The 17,021-nt window shown below is 49.1% G+C and overlaps 1 protein-coding gene across 1 annotated transcript; it reads left to right on the top strand.

Moving 5' to 3' along the window:
* Nucleotides 1-877: 877 nt before the first annotated feature.
* SCD (stearoyl-CoA desaturase) lies at nt 878-16,333 on the top strand. The gene is made up of 6 exons (XM_030865347.2): nt 878-1,334; nt 1,857-2,139; nt 5,983-6,113; nt 7,103-7,308; nt 8,771-9,003; nt 12,359-16,333. The coding sequence occupies exons 1-6, from the start codon at nt 1,308-1,310 to the stop codon at nt 12,556-12,558; spliced, it is 1,080 nt and encodes a 359-aa protein (XP_030721207.1). The 5' UTR covers nt 878-1,307; the 3' UTR covers nt 12,559-16,333.
* The last annotated feature ends 688 nt before the right edge of the window (nt 16,334-17,021 follow it).

Here is a 17,021-nt window from a genome sequence, read left to right as displayed (position 1 = left end):
GTAATAATTCACTACACGTTAGCTATTCTTGTTCCACTTACAAGTACTTTCTCTTGCTTCTGAGTGAAAGCACATGTCTGGTGCTTCCTGCCTTTCCCCATGAAGGCAATTCCAAAACTACAAGCCGACAATCTGAAGAATCTCCAAAACATCCCGCACACGTTCTGGAGGCGTGGGCACAGGGATGGGACAGCTCACTGGTGCCTGGCGGTGAACGTCCCCTGCTGGGCGTGCCCAGTGGCTCAACATCGTGCGCACGTGCAGGTTTACACATCAGTGCATCTATGCGTGCGCGAGGCTGGTGACCCGCGAGTTCAGCAGTCCGGGGTTAGCGCCGCGCCGCTGGTAGGCGGGGCAGAACCATTGTTCCGCCGTGGACCGACCCCCCCACCCCACCGCCTGCGCGCTCGCCACGGAGAGAGGCGGGGCTTCGCTGGGCCCGTGGCCCGCGACCCCGGGCTTGAAAGCAAGTCTCCCCTCCTACGCGTCTCGGCGAGCGGGAAGGCGGGGGTGCAGCTGTGTGTAGTGGTCGCCCGTGTGGCTTCCCCACTCCTCCCCGGGAAACTTCCCCAGTGCCCATCCATTCGCGAAGTGCCCGGGGCCAGTCCTGGGCTGGCACCCACCCCCCGTTCCCCAGTTCCCCGATCGGGTCCTCTCCCTCTTCCAGAGAGGACCCTTCTGAGCGCCTCCTAGGCGGCGGGGTGCCGGGCAGAGGCCCAGCGGCCGGTGGAAGAGAAGCCTAGAAGGAGAAAGGGAGGGGAGGGGGAGTGAGGAGCTCGCGGCAGAGGAAACAGCAGATTGCGCCGAGCCAATGGCAACGGCAGGACGAGGTGGCACCAAATTCCCTTCGGCCAATGACGCGCCAGAGTCTACAGAAGCCCATTAGAATTTCCCCAGGGGCAGGGCCAGAGGCAGGGGCTGCGGCGGCCAAGCCGCGGTGTGTCTGCAGCATCCAATTTTTGCGTCTCCTCCCCTCTCCCGCCCATGCGGATCTCCCACGGTGAGACAACTCTGCTTACTTTGCCCCTTGTTGGCAACGAATAAAAGGGTCTGAGGAAATACGGGACCCGGTCACCCACTGCCAGCTTTAGCCTTTAAATCACCAGCCTGGGGAGATCCACGCACAGCAGGTCGGGTCCGGACACCGATCCAACGCGCACCGTGCAGCAAAGGGTTCCGAGCGCAGCGCCGCGGATCGCCGCGCCAAAAGCGGCCTCGGGAACTAACCTACCCTCAGTTCGGGCTGCCCCGAACTCCGCTCCGCAGTCTCAGCCCTGGGAAAGTGATCCCAGCGTCCGAGAGCCCAGATGCCGGCCCACTTGCTGCAGGAGGAGGTGAGCTTCCAAGTAATGGCCCCCAGACGGCGGGTTCGCCGGCGCTGGTCGGGCTTCTAAGTGACTCGGTGGGGGAAGAGAGTTGAGATCTCTGCACACAGCCATCTTTTGCGAGTTGTACTGCCTTCAGTTTGTTGGGAATGGGGATTGTAATTTGGGAACTTAGGTCCCCAACTTTTGTTTTTAAGCTTAAAGAAAAATCTGGTCGTGCCGGTACTCTCACGTATGTAGGCATGCGGGTTTGTCTTTGTGTGTTCGTTGGGGTGCGAGTGTTTTACTTCTCTTTCCTATTTCCCTTTCACCTTGAGGTTTCACCCCCCTCCCCAATCTCTCTGCACCGTTCCTAGGGACTTCCCTCTCTTCCATCTGGGATAGACCTTGCCCTCAGGTAACGTGGGTGTTGGGGCCAGGTCTGTGCCTATACCCCGCCCTTCTCCCAGCTTGATTAGCGAGTGAAGTGGCCCCTACTACGTCCACGTGTCCTCTCCTCTCTCCTGACCCTCGACTTCCTTTCCCTTCCAGATCTCTAGCTCCTACACAACCACCACCACCATCACAGCGCCTCCCTCCAGGCTCCTGCAGAATGGAGGGGGGAAGCTGGAGAAGGCTCCCCTATACTTGGAAGAAGACATCCGCCCTGAAATAAGAGATGACATCTATGACCCAAGCTACCAGGATAAGGAGGGCCCAAATCCCAAGCTTGAGTATGTCTGGAGAAACATCATCCTCATGTCTGTGCTACACTTGGGAGCCCTGTATGGGATCACATGGATCCCCACCTGCAAAATGTACACCTTGCTCTGGGGTAAGAGTTCCCCCTGTCCTCCTGACCCAGTACCCCAGGTTCTCTCCCCTCTTAATAAAGTAGGATCTTACATAGAGCAGAAACTCCAGCCCTTCCAGGCCGAGGTTTTCCCAGCCATTTCTCTTTGGTGTCCTGAGAGGCTGGGTGGGCTGGGAACAGAGCCTAGGGGGTTTGGGATGCAGGAGTGTCAGTTCTGGGCGTCCTTTAATTTGGGTGATGGGGAGGGACCTCTGAGACCATGGGCCGCAGGTTCTGAAGGAAGCAGAACTGTGCCAGAGAGTCAGCTTTCCCGGAAAGAGGTTTTCTGCTTCAAGTCTTTAGTTGACTGCTTGTCCCAGCCCTGCCAGCCACGAAGGAATCAAGGTCCCTACCTGGGAGGCATGGGGACATGGGACTAGACTAGTGGCTTTAGAAGGTATATGCTGAGCACAGGCATGGGATAGTGAGAGAAGCTACTCAGGAAGAGTTAGTAGAAGAGGGAGGAACAGAGCGTGGTCATCCACAAAATTATTTTGCCCTGACCCTTGGCCCTGTCAGGCGCCTTAGTCACATAGACGGGTGAAGAAGTCTCCTGAGTAACCCAAGTTACACAGATTTGCTGCTCTGTGACTCCATGTAGGTCTCCAGGGGACTGCACGTGCCACTCAACAAAATGTTCTTAGAATGAGATAAGGTTAAAGAAGTGTTTCATGTCCCATTCCCCACTCATCCTGCTCCAGCTCCCTGAGCCTGGGCAGCCCTGGCCTTCAGGCTGCTGCAGTGAGGGAGACAGTCCCCAGTGCATCCCTGCCCTGCCCTTAGCTCAGCTCTTTCAGGAATCCATGGGCTTGGGCACACAGCAGGGCCCTGCCCCCTGCACACACACATGCGCTCTGAGGGCATTTCCACCTCTGCCACCGTAAGTCTGACTTCGGAAGGGGAGAGCAGGGAAGCCTAAAGACCCAGGGGACCCACATTGCCGCTCTCTGAGGGGAGTGGGCCAGAACTCCTTCTCCAGGAAGCAACTGTAGGATTTCCAGAGCAGTCCGGGGTGTGCGGCGCTTGCAGACAGCTGCACTCTTGGAGGGGAGTTATGTAGGGCCAGTGGGCAGGTCTCAGCCGAGTCCTCCAGGACCTCTTTAGTCTAAAGGTGCTTTTAGACTAAAGAGGTCCGCGGAGCTTTGTCTTGGGGAATCCTCTTGGTGCCACAGACAGAGAAATGCAACTGGGTAGATCCCCTCTCTCAGTTTTTCCAGATACACACTGGAGACAACAGTACTTTTTTTGAGATTAGAAAGGTAGTGCTCCTTAAGTTACACGTGTGTCATTGCTGGGGCCAGCCACATGCAGATGAAATCTGTTCATCTGCAGACCAGGAAGGGCTCTTATATTTGTGAGGGGAGGGGGACGTCTGTTCTCTAGCCCTTCTGAGAACCCAGCAGAACTTTAGTTCAGAGTGAGGAATCAAGAGCAGGGACAAGGATTCCCCAGGGAGACTGTGGACCCCTCTTTCTACCCCTTCACCAGGAGTCTTCACCAGGTGTTTAGTCACCTGCAAGCCCCTTCCAGCCTCAGGTCTCCCTGTAAGCCTCTCGTAAAGTCCAGAGTTTGGCCAGACCGCTGCTGCTCACTCGTCTTCCTCAGCTGCTAGTGCAGTGCAGAATGCTCTCCCCAAACCAGGGCTGTGCCTGCTACCTTTTTGGTGCCCTGCCCGTGGGTGTGTGCTGTGCCTTTGGACAGAGAAGTGTGTCACACGAAGACTGGATAAGTTGTGACGTTTTTACTCCTGTCCCTGGGCCCTGTGGTGGATGGCTTAGCTGACGGAATGACCGATTTGGTAGGGGGATATCAGAACTCTTAAGGAATAAAAGGGGGTTGGGGGGAGGGTCAGAGGGTCCTTCTGAGTTCAGGAGCTTGGCTTCACCTTTTCTTGTTTTATCCCTAAGTACAGTGTTAAATTAGCAGATGGTTGTGATTCCAGCATTTCTCATGACTGAGCAATTTTGAGTGTGTCTCAGAAGAGCCCTGAGGGAAGGGCTGAAGAGATATCTCTGGCTACACTGAGAGGCCACGGGGCAAAACTTCTCCAGTCTCTTTCTTAGGACTAAAGCTATGAGGTTTTGCTTAACCATCAATTTGGACTTTAATAGAGAATGAATTTCCAACTGGCGCAAGGCCTTCTATTAGATAAGCCTTAGAGAAAAAGGCACCAGAGGGCTTGGGTGCTTTTCCCAATTCCTTTGTTAATGCAAGGATCTTATGTGCTTTCTGAGTCAACTTGCCAGGGTCTTCGGTGGCATGAAACAACCCCAGTAACTTCCTTGGTTCTGAGCTGAGTGCTTCTTTCGTGCCCAAAGACATTTTTCTTCACCCTTAGTGATTGGCGGGCTGTGGCTCAACTGTCATTTATCCAGGTGCAGGTGCAGGCAAGATACTGCATCTGGGAGGATATTACCACGTGGCCGGAGACCAGCAAATCATAGGGGGCCTTAATTTAGCCCAGAGGGACTGTGGGTAGAACTCTCACTGGGACAGACTCTAGCTCCATGGCTCTCCTCCCCGTCCTGTCGGAGGAATACGATAGGGTAGAGGAAGATGGGTGGGGTAGGAGGAGCTTGTTTAGGAAACTGGTATCTATGGCTGAAGAAGAACACAGGACAATTTGTTACAATGTGTGGTGTCTCCAACTGCAACTAAGTTCAGTGGCCACTGAGGATCCATTGTTTCTAGCTGCTTCCCTAGGAATGAAACATTGTCAACAGTCACTGCTCTACCAAGGCCTCAGCCCCTGCCTCCTAGAGTTACTGAACAGAGGAAGGTAGGTATGCCAAGAAACCCGCCTCCCAGTTAGAGACTCTGTCTGGCCCCCCCCGGAGCCTGCAGGCCTCCAGGAAGGTGAGGCAGGACAGCATTGGGGTGCTCTACCCACAGCTTTGAGTCCGTGCCGCTATTATCTAGAATTAGCCTTGCCAGAGGGAGTGTGGGCTGGCAGAAGGACACGGCAAAGGCGAGACACAGGAACCTTGTGCCTATCTTGGGGAGGTGGATGGTACACATCCTTGTGCCAGACTTCCGAACATAAACTGCTTATTGACAGAAAATCTAGTTTCAAATCTTGGCTCCATTTCTTACTTGCCATGTGACGATAGATAAACACTTAACTTCTCTGAGCTTCTATTTCTTCAACTGCAAAGTGAGGATATTAAACCCCATTCAGGGTATCCAGTGAATTGGAGAATATAAAATCCTTGGCGAAGCTTAAGACGCTGTGCAGCTATGACTTACATGCAGGGCGAATTTTCCCCTTCTATGGCCACACCACCTGCAAAAAGATTGCAATGCTTTCGTACCAGCTGGTAAATAGCCCTAGTTCTGAGCCCCCTTAATGTCCCCTAGAACCCAGGGACCCTTGAATTGGTCAGTGCCCAGACCATACTGTCTGTTAAATAATTTAATACTATCCTTGCTTATATGTCTTAAGCGCTGCAGGAGTAGTCTGCGGTCCTTCCTTCAAACCTTGGAGAAGGTTAGCAGAAAGTCAGAGGAGATGCGATCTGGGAGACTGTCCTTCACGAGTGAGAATGCCAAGTGGCTGGGGGGTGAGAGCCCTCTTCTCTGTCCTGCCTTTCTGAAGTTCCTGGGACTCCTAAGCTTATTCCAGCTCCTAGGTTGAGAGGATGAGAGGTGATGGTATTTTTCAAGTGATAAAATCAAAGGAGCCTAAGAGATCAAGGTATCCCTGGAGTTCAGGAAAAAGCAGATCCTCACTGGGAGGCTAAAGAACACACAGACTCTGACCTGACGAGAACATCATGTGAATGCTTTTCCAGATTAATGACTCCCTGCCCTGTCTTCTCCTGGCAGCGTTTTTCTACTATCTGATTAGTGCCCTGGGCGTCACAGCAGGAGCCCATCGCCTGTGGAGTCACCGAAGTTACAAAGCTCGGCTGCCCCTGCGCCTCTTCCTGATCATCGCCAACACGATGGCATTCCAGGTGAGAAGCCAACTGTGCTCAGCATTTTTTTCCTCACTCTTTATTGACGATCTGGGGGCAGAATGGAGGCGATCAGTGCCTGGAGAGGAGCAGCACCTGGACAGCCACTTCACTTTCTCCTTATAGTCAAGTTTGAGTTCAGTCCTGAAGTCCATAAAACATAAGTTTACTTCTGAGTGACTGGAAAAGGGAAGTAGGAGATAAAAAGGAAATACTCTCAGTGTATAGGGTCATTTTTGATCCTCTGTTATCACAAAGTCTGGCCATTGTGGTCCTTCATAAGTGCATAAGGCAGGAACTGAAGGCAGGAACTGACCCTGGTTTCCCTGGCAGACATTGAACAAGACATTCACTACTTTAATGTCTTAGGATTCCACCACAATGAGGCTGAAGTTAATGTTTCACAGATTCATGAACTCTGTTGTTTTCAGGTAAGAAGATGATACACTTTTATAGAGCTAACGATATGCCTGGCACTATTCTAAGCACTTGTCATAGATTACCTCATTAAACCCTCACAACGATCTTAGGCGGTAGCTGCTATTGTTATCCCCATTTCACAGATGGGGAAATTGTGTCACGGAGGGTTTAGGTCCAACGCTATGGTCCTATGTTGGGCTACCAGGCTGCCTAAGTCAAGTATTGAGGTTTGTTTAAGCAGGAAGTTTATAGCAGAGATAGAATGAAGGGAATTGGAGAAAGGGAACTCATAGTTATTAAGCAGTAGCAGTGGGTAAAGGATAGCATGTAGTGCAAGGCTTAGCTTGGAGTAAGAGGAAAAAACAAGGAAACCCAATTAATCCCCTTCTCCATGGCAATATCCCACGGTTACATAATCATCTCTGCCATAACACTTAATGCCTTGAAGGCTCCCCACGTTGTCCCTGTGGAGAAAAGGAGGAAGAGATTGTGCAGACTCCCCAGCCATTGGAACTCCCCTGAGAGGGTGTCTCTCCTCAGGCCTTCATTCCTCTTCTCTGTTCCTCCAGAATGACGTTTACGAATGGGCCCGAGATCACCGTGCCCACCACAAGTTTTCGGAAACACATGCTGATCCCCACAATTCCCGACGTGGCTTTTTCTTCTCTCACGTGGGTTGGCTGCTTGTGCGCAAACACCCAGAAGTCAAAGAGAAGGGTGGTTTGCTAAACTTATCTGACCTAAAAGCTGAGAAGCTGTTGGTGTTCCAGAGGAGGTGAGTGACATGATCATGGAGCTGGGGACCTGGCACTTGGTGACCCACTTTTTTCTCCTAGGACTTGTCAACATGAACTGAGAAATTTACTGGGTTTCCATATCCCAAATTATAATTTAAAACCCTAATTGTTAATAGCCCACAGGCCCATAGCCATAGACTGTTGTTGTTTCTTTCTCTCTGAGCTATCTAAACCAATTAAATTCAACAAATGTTTGTTGACCTAGGATGGTCATGGATACAAAGCTGAATGTGTCATGGTCCTTACCTTCAAGGAGTTCATAGCTTATTGGGGAGTGGAGGGATAAGCCAAGTGTCCAAATACCTATGATACATGGCAAAATATTTTCCATACCCAGGAGAGGCACAAAGGGGAGGGAGGTTGCAGAGTGGGGAACATCAGGGAAGGGCTTATGAAGAAAGTAGCTTTGGAATCCACTGACGGATAGAGATTTTCACAGGTGGGGAGGGGGGGGACAGTGCAAACAGAAAGAATGAGCTGAAGTGTGTTCCAGCAACAGAGTCCTTTGAAGTGCAGGGTGTGGTAGGAAATAAGGCTAGAAAGGGAAACCGATGCCATTCTTGTGGAGTGATGAGGTTTACTTTAACCCAGGCAATAGGAAACCATGAAAAGTCTTTTGAGCCGGAATGTGGCATGGTTGGAGGTGTGCTTTAGAAAGGTCACTCTGGGGATAGGTGAAAGAAGGCCTTGAGCTAAAGAGGTGGGAAGCAGGGCCACAGGTGGGGAGGTAGTGGGGATCCGTGCAGGGAAGTGGTGGTAGGAGTGGAGAGGAGTTGGAAGCAGGGGTTATTAATGATACAAGAGGATCAGACTTGACTGCTGAAGGGGTGTAGGAAACCAGCTCCCTTGGAATGTCAATGGCCTGCTGTACATTTGGGAGAATGAAGAATGGGACAGGGCCTCCAGAGGGACAGACCTGCAGGCATCTAGGACATTTGGAGTGCCTCTCTGAGGGAAAAGAAGAGGAAGGATGAGAAGGATTCCTGGCTAGCAGGAGATGGAGGCAAGATACTAAACATAGATTCTGCCAAGAGCACTGATAAAGAGAAAGGAAGCCCAAAGGCAGAATGGAAAAACCCGGGAAGGAGAACTCAGTCAGTAACTCGGACCCCACCTGTTTTACCAAAGTGGTATTATGCTGTAGCGAGAGAGCAATGGATTTAGAGTCAGGAGACAAAGCATTCCAATCCTTGCTCCACCAGTTCCTGGTGGTGTGACCCTAGAAAAGTCATTTAACCCCTCATTACCTCATCTAAGAAGTATGATAATAACACAACATTCTCAGAAGATTTCCCACCCCACTCCCTCTTGCTCTGTTTCCTGCCACGTTGTGCTCACAATGTAGAAAGAAAGAGACAGCCCAACCGTGTGAGAATAGAAAATCAGGTAGGTCTCAGAGTCCTCTCTCCACTGACCGGGCGTTGTCATCTCTCAATGTAGGTACTACAAACCCGCTGTCCTGTTGATGTGCTTCATCCTGCCCACACTCGTGCCCTGGTACTGCTGGGGTGAAACTTTTCCACACAGCCTGTTAGTCGCCACCTTCTTGCGTTATGCCGTTGTGCTCAATGCCACCTGGCTGGTGAACAGTGCTGCCCACCTGTATGGATACCGCCCTTATGACAAGACCATTAACCCCCGAGAGAATCTCCTGGTTTCACTGGGAGCTGTAGGTAAGTCACATCTAGTGGTCTGCAGCTTAGAGTATTAGGCTAGGAGCCAGAAAAACCAGATTCACCTGTTTTATGACCCCTCTCTGTCTTTACACTATAAAACTAAGGGGCAATCTTAAAAATCCTTGAGAATTAAGCAGCAAGTCCTATGTAAAGAGAACAGGGTGAGGGACTTCCCTGGTGGCGCAGTAGTTAAGAACTCGCCTGCCAATGCAGAGGACACGGGTTAGAGCCCTGGTCGGGGAAGATCCCACATGCCACGGAGCAACTAAGCACGTGTGCCACAACTACTGAGCCCGTGCACCTAGAGGCCGTGCTCCGCAACAAGAGAAGCCACTGCAATGAGAAGCCTGTGCGCTGCAACGAAGAGTAGCCCCCTGCTCGCCGCAACTAGAGAAAGCCCACACACAGCAACGAAGACCCAACACAGCCAAAACTAAATAAATAAATGAGAAAAGGGTGAAAAATAACAATGCCTTTGATTCCAGGTTCCAGCACAATCCCCAAATGCTATGCATGATGATCCCCTTTGGGCTGCCCTTGTTCCAGTCATCTCTGATCTGGGTGGCTGTAAGCCTAGTGTTTTATATTTAGACGTGCTATACAACATGTAGAACAAATAGTTATCATTTAATTCAATAAGCTTCTCTTCTGTCACCTTGCTATTTTCAGAGAGGCCATACTTGAAGTGTATTTCATGCCTTATTGCTTGGTGATGCCAGTATGAAGGACATCAAAGCAACTGTTGGTGGCCCTTTATCACCACCTACCATTCTCATCTCTTGTCCTTTATTTTTCTCTCTTCTGCTCCTCTTCTGTGCTGGGAACACTCCCTCCCCTCAACGTGGCTTAGGGAACTCCCAGTAAAGCAGTTAGTTTGATCACAAGTACCTGCTCACTGATCTAATGCTGACTATTCAAGAATTTATTTATACCATTCCAGTTCCAATAGCCAGAGTCTAAGACAAGAGGGTTCTACAATCTGTCTCCATTTTTTTTTTTTTTTGTCCGTCACTCTTTTCAACTAAATATAGACCTTGACTAAGGCCTGGAATTAGATTTCCTTAGGCAGACCCCATGGCCTCTTCCACACCAGTCATCAGTGCTGTTGGTCACTCAGCATATCGAGGCAACCTCCCTGCTCCCCACATTTACGTACGCCACGGCCTAGCCTTCGTTTTGTTCTCTTTAAAACCTTCCTTTATATTCTCAACCCTGACCATCTTTTTTTACTATCTGCACTAAAGACATTTTTTCATCTCTTTTTAACTTTCATGCACCTTCCCCCTCCTTTCGGACACCTTGTACTGTTGTCCATGTTCTTACTCTGAACCATGTTTGAAATCAATCATACAGGCTATTTTCATAGAAAATTAATGAACATTATGGAAGTTTCTGGAATGAGATCGGTCCTGTCCTGCAAACAGATCTGTCTTCCCCAGCCCCAGCCTCTATGACCACCCATTCAAAGTGGCTGCCAGTAGCTTACTTTGTCTCTTATCATTCCTCCATACCTGCTCTCCCCGCTTATCACCTCACCCTTTGTTCTCCAGTAGCCTGCTGCCCTGCCGTTCTAATCTTTTTCTTCTTGAATTACCTCCCCCGCAGTCACATGCTCATCTTCTCTCTGCTAAAGCTGGCCTCACCCCTTGAGCCTCTCTCGGGCTGTATCTTGCTGCCCCAGTTGCAAAGTCTCGTCCTTTTTTCGCCCACTGACCTTCCTCCTCTTTTTTTCCTCTCTTGGCAACGTGCGTGTGTCTGATTCAGTTTAAATCTGATGTGTGGGCCTGGCTAGTGCTTATACAGAGCCTAGCTGCAAAGTCGTTTATGGAAATTAGTAATCCTCCATCAGTACCTTTAGCCTTGGGGTTTTCCTACCCTCCTACTCACTTCACACTGGATAAACTGATGATCCGCACTGTGGATAGTCAGAGAAAGGACGTACCTTGAGGTGATGCCCTGGATGGTGTCTTTCCCATCGCAGGACTTCCTTCCTTTTTGGTTATTAATGCCACTATTACCCTACTGGGGCTCTTTCATCTTCAAAGGGCTCAGCACACTCTTCTACTAGCTATTCTTTTTTTTTTTTAAATTTATTTTTGGCTGTGTTGGGTCTTCGTCGCTGCGCGCGGGCTTTCTCTAGTTGCGGCGAGCGGGGGCTACTCTTCGTTGCAGTGCGTGGGCTTCTCATTGTGGTGGCTTCTCTTGTTGCGGAGGAGCGCGGGCTCTAGGTGCCTGGGCTTCAGTAGTTGTGGCACGCGGGCTTCAGTAGTTGTGGCACGCAGGCTTCAGTGGTTGTGGCTCAGGGGCTCTAGAGCGCAGGCTCAGTAGTTGTGATGCACGGGCTTAGTTGCTCCGTGGCATGTGGGATCTTCCCCGACCAGGGCGTGAACCCGTGTCGCCTGCATTGGCAGGCGGATTCTTAACCACTGCGCCACCAGGGAAGTCCCTATTAGCTTTTCTTTACCCAGCTTTACCCCAGCCTCATAAGGGTCGGTATTGTTATTGTTGAATGAGGTTCAGAAAGAAGATCCTGCCGTGGATTAGAGAACTCTCTGTCTGTGGAGTTTCCACAGCTTGATGCATTACAGAAATTATCCTGAATCCAGAATCTCTTTGATTTTCCTCTATCCAGCAAAGTGAACTGCTCATCTCAGTATCTTAGAGGGACTACCTAAGCCTTTTGATTCTTATTCCCTCAGAGAGCTTCTGTTTTATCAGCTTCACCCACACACCAGGGTCAAAGCTCAAAGAATTAGAAGCCAGAGCAGTCTACTCTGAACCAGTGGAGGCTGAGGAGCTTGGGCCCATGGGCTGGGCCTTCTTTCTTCTGACTTGATTGTTGCTGCCCAATTCTGTTGGTACCTTCCACCCTTGGAGAGAGTGCCCATGCAGTGGGGAAAGGTGTACTCCTTTGCTCACCTTTGTAAGAAACACAGCAAAGGTTCTTCATTCTGGACTCTCTCCTCTCCCCACCCTAACACATGCACATACACACAGAGCCTTTAGGGTCTCATACCAATATTTAGTGAAGCTCTGGAATTTTCCAGTCTAAAATCCACTCCCAGTGATAGAAGTTTCTCTCAAATCATCTTATCCTCTCAGAAACTGCCCGTCCTCCTCCCACAAAGGCTCCCAGAGAGCCATGGTGACCAGGGTCTCTCCAGTCATTTCTTAAGATGCCTCTGAGGGAATCTGTTGGGTTCGGAGTTTAAAAGACTGGATTCGTCCATTCATTCATTCAACAGCGGCAGGTTTCTACTACGTTTGAGGTACTCCCCAGGGAACCAGAGTGCCAAGATCAAGAAGCCAGCAATCCAGTGTAGCCCCATAACTCTTCTCTGCTTTGTCCCAGGTGAGGGCTTCCACAACTACCACCACTCCTTTCCCTATGACTACTCTGCCAGTGAATACCGCTGGCACATCAACTTTACCACGTTCTTCATCGATTGCATGGCTGCCATCGGTCTGGCTTATGACCGAAAGAAAGTATCCAAGGCTGCCGTCTTGGCCAGGATTAAAAGAACTGGAGATGAAAGCTACAAGAGTGGCTGAATTTGGGGTCCCTCGGTTTCCTTTTCCAAAAGCCAGCTGGGCAGAGGTTTAATGTTCTGTTTATTAACTACTGAATAATGCTACCAGGATGCTAAAGATGATGACGTTAACCCATTCCAGTACAGTATTCTTTTAAATTTTCTTTTAAAATTGAAAGCCAACAACTCTGCCTTTATGATGCTAAGCTCATGTTCTTATTTCTTTTCTTTTCTTCTTTCTCTTCTAGTCCCATTATCCTTCCCTTTGTTTTGTTCCTATCACCTTCCTTTCTCTTCCCCCTCAATGCCCCCCAGGCAAGCAGCTGGTCAGTCATTGGTGGGTTTCCAGCTTCCAAAGCCTAGACAACCTTTCTAGGGTCCAAAACTAGTGGTCTTTGCCCCAGATAACCCTTTCCTTGAGCTGTCCTGAGCTTTAAGGTGGGTGGCTCAAGCTAGAGATATGACAAAATCTTCTGGGAAGGCCCCCAGTTAGCTTCAGCTTAGGCTTTTGCTATATGAAATGGAAAAATAACTTTATTGGCACAAAGCTTTGAAAGCAGGTAAATTGTCAGAGGAGAGAGTTAGCATGCATGATATGATTGATAAGTAAGGATGAGTTGAAGTGGGAAACAAGGCAGGAAGCTCCTGCTGTGATCTGACACCCAGCTGCCTGCCCACCACCCAGCATGCTTCCTTTCTCTCCTGACTCTGACTGGGGAATGGCCGTGCAGCTTGGCAATGCTAGAACTCAAAAGCAAATCCCAATGTCCCAATCTACTTTAGGCTGAGGATAAAGAAGCAGCATTTAGTTTATGGTAAAAGTGGTCTCTGCCGGGGAAGGATTTTTTTTCTTTCTTTCAGGACAGGAAGATTTCTTATTCCAGATAACAAGAAATCTTGAGGGTTGGTTGTTTCCAGAATTGGTGATTCCAGCAGCTCATGGAATCGTCAAAATTCTTTCATCTTTCTGCTGTGCCATCTTTGGTATATTGGTCAGCTCCCCTCATAGTAATAAGGTGGCTTCAGCATTTTGAGACATCCAAAAAAGATGTGTTGGTGGTACAGTGGTGAGCATAGCTGCCTCCCAAAAAAGAAAGGATTTTCGGAGGTGGAGTTGGGTCAAACATAGAGCTGTATGTCCATGGGTGCTTTGCTTGGAATATTAAAATAATCCTTTTAGAGTATCTCCCTCTGAAGGAGAGTGGGGCTTGGAGAAGAGGAAGAATTAGGCGGGTTGTCTCCTTTCCTCTCGCTGCTGGACAGGAGATGGAGAGGTTGAGGGGCAGGGTCTGTAGGCAGTTCCTGAGGGAACATTACAAAAGAAGGGCTCTGAGAACACATTGCTGGGGGATTTGGAAGGTTACTGAGTAAGTTATTGGGTGTCCTAATATGGAAGCTGGTTATACAAACAAGTTAGATGTTGGGTTCATTTCATTAATTTCAATTTCTCCTTGGACTGAGAAAGAACTAGAAGGCTTCTCCCCACAGTGTTGAACCCTTTCACTCTTCATTCTCTGTTAACTTCTAGCCTAAAGTATAGGACTGCTTGGGGGGTGGGGTAGGAATCTCTTAACTACCCTGACTATGGATTCCTGGCTCTGCCCTGTCTGTCCATTTTCTCCTGCCAGTTCTATCTCCTCCCCAATGTTTTCTTCTTTCTCTGGATAGGCAAGCCTCCTTTGTGTGTATTCAGAGGCAGTGATGGCTACTGTGGTCCAGGCAGCTCCCTCTCCTACAGACAGTATGCTCAGGGTAGCTGAACCACTGTTTCTCTTTATAAAGTTGAACGAGCTGCCACTTTCACTTGGCCTCCAGAGTCTCCACCTACACCCTTGTGCTTCCCCACCACACTGATGACTCAAGACAAGGCTAGCAAAGCCCGCTGGAGACATCCTGGGCACAGGCATTCTCTCTCGTGAGGCACAGCCAAGCCACATGCTCATGTTGTGCCAGTGAGCCAGCCATGGAGCAAAAGAGCGTTTGTTTTTAGTCTCCAGTGTCTGGTCAGAACCAGAGAGGATGCTGGATGCCTCCTGCTTACTCAGTAAGCCTGCCCAGCCTGAGTCAGTGCTCCCAGCTGACAGTGCAAGGCTTGCAGAAGTAGGAGGAGTCAAGTCTTCACTGGGAAGCACAAGAAGCAAAGGCAAGTTCCAAAGTGCCTCACTCCAAAGGAGGCCCCGGCCCCCGGAGCCAGGGTATACAGCAAAGCTTTGGCCGAGACTTGGGATGTGAGACGCCATGAACTTTGTTGAACAGTGTCTCTGTTCAGCAAACTAACCAGCATTCCCTACAACGCAGCCTAGGGCACACAATAGTATAGAGGAGTTCTGAAGAAACATCAGTGTCTGAGAACCTTGGGCCACTCCTGTCCCTGTAACCTCAGTCGTCAATGCGGAAGCCTGGCTTTACTCTGTTAAGATTGGAAATGCACAGTACCAAATGCTCTGTCCACTGTTGAGCCCCAAGGATGGAAGGGAGGAGAGCATTTCTTTCTGTATTAATTGAATAGATGGAGGCCACAGGGGTTGGGCTGGACTAAAGGCATCCTTGTCTTTTGAGCTGTTCCTCTCAGTAGAAAAAAAATCTAATGGAAGATCACTGTAGTTTAGATCCACTGACCCAAGTACCTACCCCTTGGAAATGCCTGTGGGGTAGTTTTAATTCCACAGGTCATCAGAGGCCTGCTTTACACCTGATGATCAAAACCAACTTTTATCTTTCTATTCTAATTGTGTTCGATGGACCTGATCTATACCATGACCCTACACAGGCTGGATGGGGTCCAGTTTCTAACAGGCCTTGCTTTGTGGGCGTGCTGACAACTTATCTGGGTGCCTTACATCTTTTTTAATCAGTGTTGCATCTGAGCCTGCTCTGCTTCCTCCCTGCTCCCTCTGTGGAGTTCTTTTGCACCTGAGAGCCTGCAGAAGTGGCTAGTAGAAAAGGGGGCCTGGCTGGAGAATTATCAGTATAGCTGTTTGCAGGATTCCCTTCTGGACTTTGTTTTGGAAACTTTCCTTAGGGCTGTTTTTATTAATTGCCCACATATGATGGAGGGTGGAAGGAATTTGAATGTATTTGACTTATAATTTTTTTTAATATTAAAAGATGGTTGTAGCATTTAAAATGGAAACTTTTTCTCCTAGTTAGCTAGTATCCTGAGTGTATTCTCTGTAAGTGTAGCTCAAATGGGTCAGCGTGAAAAGTTAAAGAAAGCACGATGTCAAGGTTACACGGGTGGTTAAGGCCAGGGCCTCTCCTACCACTGTGCCACAGACTTGCTGTGTGACCCTGGGCAAGTCATTTAACTATAATGTGCCTCGGTTTTCCTTCTGTTAAAATGAGATAATAATACTGACCTACCTCAAAGGGCAGTTTTGAGGCGTGACTAATGCTTTTTATAAAGCATTTTGGGATCCTTCAGCAAAGGAATTCTCTTAAGTCCTGAGTATTTTTATAGTAGCAGTATCCACCGTGAACTGTGTCCACCATGAACCACGTGTCCTGGATGCTATCATGGATCTATATGGTTCTCTCTGAGAGATTGAATAAACCCATTAGATAAGTGGTGGATAACTAGCCAGACAAAAATCTGAGAATGCATAAACTCGTTGCCATGGAAACATACACAGGATACCTTTTCCTTGATTGGGTGGGATTTTTCCCTTTTTATGTGGGATAGTAGTTATTTGTGACCTAAGAATAATTTTGGAATAATTTCTATTAATATCAACTCTGAAGCTAGTTGTACTGATCTGAGATTGTGTTTGTTCCTAATAAAAGTGAAGTGAATCTGATTGCCCTGTGTTTGAGAGTTTTTTTGGCTGTGATTCAGTCTCTTGGGATTTATTCACCACCCTATTTATGTCCTGTTCCTACATCTTTAAGAGTAAAAAAGAAGTACAAGAAGCCACAATGGTTGACTCATATCCCAGTAACTCGCCCTGCCCTCCTGCCCTCCCTAGGGGTAACTTTAGGTTAAACTCAGCCTTAGCAACAGGAAGCCAGTAGTCTGCTGCCATGAGATCTAACACATTAACACCAGCTGGCACTTTGGGCCTGGGGAAATGTCAGGACTCCTGTGTGTCCCATGGTCACATGGACCCAAAACAGAGATGCTAAGAGAGGAAGGGAGCAGCAGGAGGCACTCTGGAAAGCAGTCCTGTGCCTGGCAACCCAGGCTGGGCCATCCAGGTCATTCCTCTGAAATGTAGTCCCTCCCGCTAATAGACTAGCTTCCTGAAAATGCTGATTAACAACAGCAGGAAGACAGGAAAAACAATCCCAGGGAAGCCTTGTAAATTCTTGGGGTAGAGAGGGCTTCATGATCATTAAGTGGAAAAGGCTTTAGCTTTTACTACCTTATCTGAGAATCTTCAGGTGGAAAAGAGAAGGACTTTTTACAGTTTGAAGAAGTTCCGTTTTTCAACAGAAGCCACCTGGACAATGCCTGGGCTTCTAAGCATTCCACAGAACCAGCCCCCC

The sequence above is a fragment of the Globicephala melas genome, chromosome 16 (assembly GCF_963455315.2).
Source record: "Globicephala melas chromosome 16, mGloMel1.2, whole genome shotgun sequence".
Taxonomy (NCBI): domain Eukaryota; kingdom Metazoa; phylum Chordata; class Mammalia; order Artiodactyla; family Delphinidae; genus Globicephala; species Globicephala melas.
Note: the sequence above shows the minus strand (reverse complement) of the source record. Positions and strands in the feature narration are given on the sequence as shown.

Bases quoted from the DNA above. Each gene is read 5' to 3' on its own strand.
- SCD (XM_030865347.2), top strand. From the start codon at position 1,308: ATGCCGGCCCACTTGCTGCAGGAGGAG. The intron at 6,114-7,102 runs GTGAGAAGCCAA...CTGTTCCTCCAG, and splicing joins CCAACACGATGGCATTCCAG to AATGACGTTTACGAATGGGC. The intron at 7,309-8,770 runs GTGAGTGACATG...CTCTCAATGTAG, and splicing joins CTGTTGGTGTTCCAGAGGAG to GTACTACAAACCCGCTGTCC.